At 51.9% G+C, this 8201-nt stretch overlaps 1 protein-coding gene across 1 annotated transcript; it reads right to left on the reverse strand.

Moving 5' to 3' along the window:
• Positions 1 to 215: 215 nt before the first annotated feature.
• On the reverse strand, positions 216 to 7077 carry DNALI1 (dynein axonemal light intermediate chain 1). The gene is made up of 6 exons (XM_052638125.1): positions 6997 to 7077; positions 6330 to 6475; positions 3942 to 4111; positions 2606 to 2784; positions 2123 to 2287; positions 216 to 251 (listed from the first exon to the last, which is right to left on the reverse strand). Exons 1-6 carry the CDS (start codon positions 7075 to 7077, stop codon positions 216 to 218), a joined length of 777 nt encoding a protein of 258 aa, XP_052494085.1.
• Between the last annotated feature and the right edge of the window lie 1124 nt (positions 7078 to 8201).

Consider the following 8201-nt stretch of genomic DNA (forward strand, 5'->3'; position numbering starts at 1 on the left):
AGACTATCTGGGCTGCACTGCCTTCTGTTGTCCAGCCTGGAGCCTGGCTGTCAGACCTGAGGTGCTGCACACACTTGGGGGCAGTGGTGTGACTTCTGACAGGTAGGTGGTGCTGAGGGGCGGGGGTATGGCTTCTTCACTCAAGAAACTAGCTTTTTATTACAAAGGGCTTATGATGGGGTCGTTAGTGCTTGCTGAGACCCACATGGAAATTATCACTTCTTTGGCGCAATAATGCCTTCCAGTTGGGCCTGAAAAACAGAAACAAACTCCATTAGTATTTGAAACATGCAGCCTTACACAAATAGGGTGACAAAAGTCTCCTGGAAGAATGATCCAAATGCTGCCACTCCAATTATTTTTTCCCTTCATTCCCAACTCCATGTTTTCTAGATTAGCTGGTTTCTGGCTTGGCATTCAGTCTTGCTGCATTAGGAGAAATCAGAGCTGGCCTGCTTTCCATACAATAGCTGCTCAGTGTATAATATAAGGCATTGAAAAGGAAATTGAATAAAAGTTGTTGAAATAGTGGTTTTTACATGGTTCACATTTCAGGCCTGAATACTTCTGCTAAGTTAAACATTTGGCTGTCTCGTTTGGGAGCCTGGGAGCTCTGTGCTGGGACAAGAGGTTTGGGAAACGGCAGATTTTCAGCCACTGAGACAACTTGACACCCAATTAGAGAAAATTGCTACCGGTGAGTAGGGAGCTGTCCATCTTGTATGTAAAGCTTCAGACACTTGGGAGTTACTTACTCTGCTCCTGTGGCAGCCAGTAAAATAATTGACTATCATGGTGTGTGGACAGACCTTTAAGTACGTCTATCCTGGGGACTGCAAACAATGCTTTATTTGGAGTGCAGCTTTGAGCCAATAAAAATAACTCAGTTCTGAAGAGTCCTTCGCCCTGGGGATAACAAGGTTGCTTGTAAATGTTAGAAAGATGCCAAGGTATTCTGCTTTGCTCTTGCTGCCAGTACCATAGGAAGCACTGGGGAACTTGGGCTTATGATGAAAGAATATGGCAGATAAGGGAGGCAGCCTCAGAGACTGCTAAGTAAACAGATTCACATCTGGCTGCGAAAGTTTGTTTTGTTCAACTTGCCAAGGAGAAAATCTGTCATCCTCCACTAGCAATTAACACAAGCCCTTCTTTATCTCAAAGGCTTGGCCTTCTTGGCTTGTAGCACCCACAAGCCTGCCAATCGCAAGAATGTAAGCTTCTGTGAAACTAGGGAGGAGAGGGAGATACATCCAGGGGCTCCTCCGAGCCAGGGCCACGGGAGACGGACATTGTACACCAATAGCCATATGTCTACAGCAGTGGTTCTCAAACTTCAGCGAGGATCAGAATCACCTGGAGACCCAGTTAGACTGGCTTGCTGGCCCCCAACCCCAAAGTTTCTGATTGGGCAGCTCTGGACCGGGCCCAGCGATTTGTATTTCTAAAAGCTATGGTGATGAGGATGATGCTGTCTGGAGCCCAACTTCTGAGAACCTCTGGACCAGACAGACAGCCTGGAGTTTCAGAGGCCTGGCCCCCTGCCCAGCCCTTTTCACTAGTCCCCCTCCCTCCCCATCAGCTCAGTCAGATTAAAGTATACTGTCAGCAAACGGCTTTGATGAAAAACACCTACAGCTGAGTTCCTCTGATCATGCACCAGGAGAAGTTTCCTGACTTGAACTGGTTCTTCCCTCTCAAAGGGCCTTCCCTTACCCCCCACCCCCACAAATGCAGTGCCTCTTTCTAGGCAACTGCAATAGGAAAGCACACCCCCGAAAGCCCACTGGAGAGACGCAGCCCCCTCTGAGGAGGCTCCAAAATGCCAGCTGCCACAGGACAGAAGTCCCAGAAGATAGGCAACTTTTACCCCAAGGGGAACAAAAATCCACTGGAGAGCCAGGCTGAGGAGTCATGGGGGTTCACAGTTGAGAACAGAACCTGTCTTCAAAACCAGAAGGACAGAGAATCTGCGTTCTGATCCCTCACCTCTCCCCAAGTCAGCTTCCTTGACTCCTTGGCAGTACTGAAAGTCAGTGTAGGACAAAGTGCTTGGGCTGCTCTGCTTGGCTGGCAGGGCCTGGAGCTGGGGCTGGGGCACCTGAGCCGGCGCAACGATTACCTTCAGCTGCTGATTCGTCCGCTTCAGGAACTGTATCTCCTCGTTGTGCTTCTTCTCCTCCACCTGTCTCCTCTCGCTCTCCCGCTTCTCAACGGCCTCGCATTTTGCCTTCTGCTCGTTCACTTGCCTCTCCAGATCTCGCTTTTCCATTTCTAACTCTGCAATCTGCGGACAGAAACCCCAGTCATCCTGCGACGTCGCCAAGCGGATGGGGCGGTGTGAGTCCCTGGGTGGAGGGGACTCGGGACACAGCTGCCCGACCCAAGGCATTGCCGGAGTCTGTGCTGCCACCCAGTGGGAGGCCAGTGCCTGGCAGGGCTTGTCCAAGGGGAGCCAGTTCCGTCACCTCAGGACTGGCCATGACACTGAGGTGACAGGAGAGCACCCTTGGAGGCTGGAGTTGGACGCTGGCGTGACAGGCTGTGGCCCTGAGGTGGACAGGAGGGTCGCAGAGGCTCAGAGGCTCCTGGTGAACCCACTCACTTTCCTCTCCATGTCTGACTTCCCCTGCTCGGCCTGCAGTGCCTTCCTCATGCCAAACGCCACGCTGCTCTCGTACAGGGTCTGGTAGGCGGCGATGGTCATGCGGATCTCGTCCCGCACCCGCAGCAGCAGCAGCCCTCGCTCCGCACAGTTGATGGTGACCTCGCGGATCAGCTCATCTGCCAAGGTGCACACAGCGAGGTCGGAGAAAGCAGGAGGGAGGGGAAATGCCAACCGTCCTACTACAAACCGCCTTCCTACTGGGAAGGGCAGGAGGGTGTGTCCTCCTCACTTGGAGACAGGCAGGTCTCGGGGGCCCTGTCAGGACTTCTCTTCGGCACTCGGGAGTACAGGCCATCAGCAAGCCTGGCTTGGCCAGGGCAAACGGAGACAAGAGCTTGGTGTGTCTACAGCCTGGGGGCTCTTCTGGTCCACTGTTAGGCAGAAACTGGGTGCTATTCAAAGCAATCTGACTTTTTCAATATAAAGATGGTGGCTGTTTTAAAGCCGCTGGGAAATCCTCTGTGCCCCCGTGGCTGGACTGGTTTGGGGCTGGAAACATCTCCTCTGTAAATGGTGACAGACAGCACAAGCCAGAATTGCCCTCAAGCTGAAGGGACCCTGCCAGCCCCTGGACAGCAGCTGCCACAGGGTTTGGATGCGTTTGCACCTGCGTCCATGTGGGCCAGTGAGACTAGACTGAGGGCCAGTCGTCTGACACCAGCATCCAAGGAGGGAGATCTCAAGTCCCTGGGTCTGGGGACTTCCCTGGTGGTCCAGTGGTTAAGACTCCATGCTCCCAACGCAGAGAGCCTGGGTTCGATCCTTGGTTGGGGAACTAAGATCCCACATGCCAAATGGTATGGGCTATTAGAAACAAAACAAAAAGGCCCTGTGTCTGTTGAGTCACAACAAATCACCCTGAAATACTTTTCTGGACCAAGGCCTGATGTTGATAGATGGATATAAATATAGAACATGACATTTTTCTGATTGAAAAATTAATCTATGTTTATTATAGAAACCTTTGAAAAGAACCAAATGGAAGGGGTCCCATGGAGGTGGGAAGTTCTCATCTTACTCTAAGCAGCTGCTGAGGGGTGAGGAAGCAAGTCATCAGGAACACGGTGACTGACAAAGTGGGGACCGGTAGGAGAGATGGGCAGGAGGGGGAAGACGGTGCAGTTAGCAGTTCCTGGATGGGGTAGGTGCAGGGAGACAGACATTCCAGTATGGGATGGGCTCAGCTCGGGGGGACTCAGGGCCTGGGTCTCTACTGAAGGGAAGGGGAAGGAGGCAGTAGATGGTGGAGAAGCCTCCCTCTCGGACCACTCACCAAAACACTGTGAGTACAGCTCCCGGCGCACTGGGCAGATGCCGGTCTCCCGGGCCTGCCGCTGCTGCAGCTTCAGGTCCAGCTGCTCCTGGAGGTGCACCACGTCCATCCTGGTGCTGGGCGTGCTGGACACCTGCTGGATCCATAGCTGCGTGTCCTCCACCCACTCCCTGTGGGACACACACAGCCAGGCCTAGCCAGCCCCATCCACCAGGCAAGGTCCTCAGGACCTGAGCAGAGGTGGCCCTTGGCACTCTCTGTGTGAGAGGAGGGAGGAGCGGCTCTGTCCCCGACCCACCAGAATCCCCCATCTCTCTCTTCCTGGAAGAGGGTGTGGCTCCAAAGCCACACCCACGGTGCCACCTCCATAGGGCCCCTTCCTTGGGGCTGAGCAGTCTTCATTCTCCCACGGTCCTCTGTGAAGTCATCACCCACGTTCCAGAGCTCCCACTCCTAACATGCTGAGCACAGATTTATGGTGGATGTTGCTTGATCTGAATGGGAGGCCCAGTGACAATACCCAGTGACTTGGGGGGTAGGAGACACAGGAGACATAAGCCTTGTGCCAACAAAAAGAGGTGAAGATATGTACTGGCGGGGGGGAGTGTCCCTATATGGACGCCCATAGTGAACCTCATGTCAGAGACACAGCCAGGTTCTGGAATCACAAGGGGCAGTCTGAGGGCAGAGCCACCTTGACAGAGAGGATTCCATGCGTCGTTGAGAGGGAAGCAAGTGAAAATCACCCTCAAAACTTCTATCACCTTATTACATAAAAATAGTTGAAAAGGATGTTAGTGATCAATGTGGCTGTGGAACAAAGCAGCAGGGTAAGAAGAAGGGAGCTCTCCTTTTATAAAGGAGTCTGCAGAAGGTTTCCTTGAGGAGAGGACATTTGAGCAAGATTTGACTGCGGTGTTGGAGAATATTCTTAAGAGTCCCTTGGACTGCAAGGAGATCCAACCAGTCTATCCTAAACGAGATCAGTCCTGGGTGTTCATTGGAAGGTCTGATGTTGAAGCTGAAACTCCAATACTTTGGCCACCTGATGTGAAGAGCTGACTCATTTGAAAAGACCCTGATGCTGGGAAAGACAGAAGGCAGGAGGAGAAGGGGATGACAGAGGATGAGATGGTTGGATGGCATCACCGACTCAATGGACATGAGTTTGGGTGGGCTCCGGGAGTTGGTGATGGCTCCTGGCGTGCTGCAGCTCATGGGGTCGCAAAGAGTCAGACATGACTGAGCGACTGAACTGAACTGAGTGAAGGAACAAGGGAATCAGGAGGATATCAGGGGAAGAGGATCCCTGGTGGTGAGAAGGTCCTATGGTGGGAAAGTCATTGATGTGTTTCAGAAACAGCAAGCAGAGGCCCTCGTGGCATTAGCCCCGTGAACTAGGAAGAGAATAACCAGAGAGAAGATTCCAGATACCTCAGGGGCCAGGTCCTGCCAGGTCTTCTGGGCTGTTTTAAGGACTTGAATTTTAGTCTGAGCGAGATGGGATGCCATTAGAGTTTCTATAAGAAGAGTTGCATGATCTGACTTGTGATTTGGGGGCTGTGTGGGGAATAGACTGTAGGAGCACAGAGTGGAAGCAGAGATTTTAGGTAGAAGGCCATCACAGGAGTGCAGGTAACAGTGACTAGGAATAAGACGGTGGAAGCAGCGGGAAAAGCAGTCAGATTTGGAAAGTAATTTGAAGGTAGAGGCAAAAGGAGAAAGGGGTGGCAGAAGATAAGATGGTTAGATAGCATCACTGACTCAATGGACATGAATCTGAGCAAACTCTGGGAGATAGTGGAGGACAGAGGAGCCTGGCATGCTACAGTCCATGAGGTTACAAAGAATCAGATACGACTTAGTAATGAAAAAAAAGAACAATGGAGACAAGAGAATGTGAGCATTCCCAGACATGTGACGGGAGAGATCAAAGGGAATGAAAAGTGGCCTGAGCCCCTAGTGGAAAGGAGAAGACTGAGAATGAGCTGGTTAGGAGAAGAAAGACATTGTGATTTAATCTGAATTAAATTAAAGGTGAATTGTGAGATGTTCCTTGGACATCTTCATGAAGGTAATGAGTAAATAGTAGAATATATACGTTTGGAGTTTAGAGGAGAGGACAGGGCTGCAAAAAGACCCATGCGAACCATCAGTATACAGATGATATTTAAAGCCACGAGCGAGCCTGGGTGAGAGCACTCAGGAAATGATGGCGAACAGAGAAGAGGTCTCCCTGGACCCTCCCAGGATCTAGCCATCTGCAAGTTCTAGAAACTCTGGGATGCTGGGAAGAAATCTCAGTCAGAGAGTCAGGGTGCCTCCTCTCACATTCCCAAGTTCCAGGAAGCAAAAACCTGGGCCTCCTCCTAGCCACTGCTTGTTTACCTTGGGGGCAGGATGGCATTCAAGATTTCTTCTGCTTGCTTTGTAGGATCTGGGACACAGGAAGTTGAGGGGAGCTTGGTCTTGGGTGGCTGTGGGACGGGACCCGAGGGTCCAGGCTGCTGGGGGCTGACTTTCAGTGGCCGAGCCTGAGAAGGAGGGACAAGTTGGGGCAGGAGGTGACTCAGACACTCAGCTCCACACTCCCTGGGCCCCTGGATTGCTCTAGGTTTCCTGCACATCCCTCCCCTATCCCAGCTCACTTTTCCCATCTGTCCTCTCAGCAGAAGTTATGTTTCAGAGCTGAAGGAGGCCATGTAGCATCTCTGGTTCCACCCCAACCCAATGCTTGCATCTCCTTGAACAGATGTTTCTGGCCCAGCTGCTCAGGCCTCTACTCTAGTGATGGGGCATCACTATCAGATCTATTCTGGGACACTGCGACCCTAAAAAGACTTGTCCCATCGCCCTGTTACTTTCTTCCCCATGCTAATCTGCCCTTTGGGATCACCCAGCATTTGGTTTTCTTCTGCCTTTCTCCTCAGGTCCCAGTTCCCATTACTCCCAGTGACTGCAGCCTCTGTCCCTCCGGACTCCCGACCTTCAGGGCAGCCCCTGTCTTGCCCCAACGGAGCTTCGTGCTCCCCCACGCTCTGAGACTCGTCCTTACTTTGGGGCTCCGTTTCTCAGTGTTCCGGCTCACCAACACCGGGGTGTCATACTTAAGCAGAGAGTCCGCTGGGGGAATCATGGTGGCGGCGGGAGAAGCAGCCCAGCAGCCGCCCCTCCAGTCAGGGCCTTGTTTGCCGTCGCCATGGAAACCTCTGCTCCGCCCTCATGGCCTGGGCGGGGCTTCGGGGTGGGGCCAGCAGCGCGCGAGTTCAAACTCAGCCTTCTCAGAAAGTTTTCCAGTGCTTATCAGACCACCGGCTCAACAGGTCGCCTCGGTACTCTTGGAAGCAGGGAGAAAAACATCAGTTCTGAATCCCTGTGCTGCGTCTAGCTCGCAATTTGAATTAGATGCTTACCGCCTTCGTTGACCCTCCATTTTGTCATCTGCAAAATAGGGAGTCGTCTGACTTCTTAGCGAAGGGTTGGGAAAGATTCCCAGTGGAAGGCATCTAAAGTTCCCACGTTTTAAAAGGTATTTGTTTTTAATTAAATGGAGAAATGACAACATATCAGACAGTGGAGGAACAGAGGGGAAATGCTAATGATTTGCCCACGGGCTGCCTTTTCTTCCTCTTTCCTTGGTGTCTCCAAACGTAAATGTAATCACAATCTGTACAATTTTGTTTAACAAGTCAGGTTTTTTTTTTCCCCATTTGTCATATAATTTGTAAATAGCAAAAAAAAAAATTCAAATGGGCTTCCCTGGTGGCGGCGGTAAAGAAGCTTCCTGCTGTGTCCGACATTTTCACTTTTCTTGTAAATAGCATCGCGAATGGCGACAGAACATCCCTAAACATCCTTGAAAGTGAGTGAAATGAAAGTCGCTGAGTCGTGTATCCGGGTCAGGCTCCTCTGTCCATGGAATTCTCCAGGATACTGGCTGGAGTATCCAGAATACTGGAGTGGGTAGCCGTTCCCTTCTCCAGAGGACCTTCCCAACCCAGGCATCGAACCCAGGCCTTCCGCATTGCAGGCGGATTCTTTACCATCTGAGCCACCAGGGAAGCAGTCCTTGAAAGTAGCTTTCCCTAAGTTTGCTTTTGAAACTTGAATCTCCCGCCTCTCGAGTCGGGTCACTAAGGCCCCGCCCACTCCGGAATCTTGTCGCGTTATCTCCGCTGCAAGGGCTTCTGGGAGAGCGCGCAGCCGGAAGCGGAAGTCCTGGAGGCAAGTCCGTCATTTCCTTTGGGACAGGAGGGCAAC

Source organism: Budorcas taxicolor, chromosome 3 (assembly GCF_023091745.1).
Source record: "Budorcas taxicolor isolate Tak-1 chromosome 3, Takin1.1, whole genome shotgun sequence".
Classification (NCBI taxonomy): Eukaryota; Metazoa; Chordata; class Mammalia; order Artiodactyla; family Bovidae; genus Budorcas; species Budorcas taxicolor.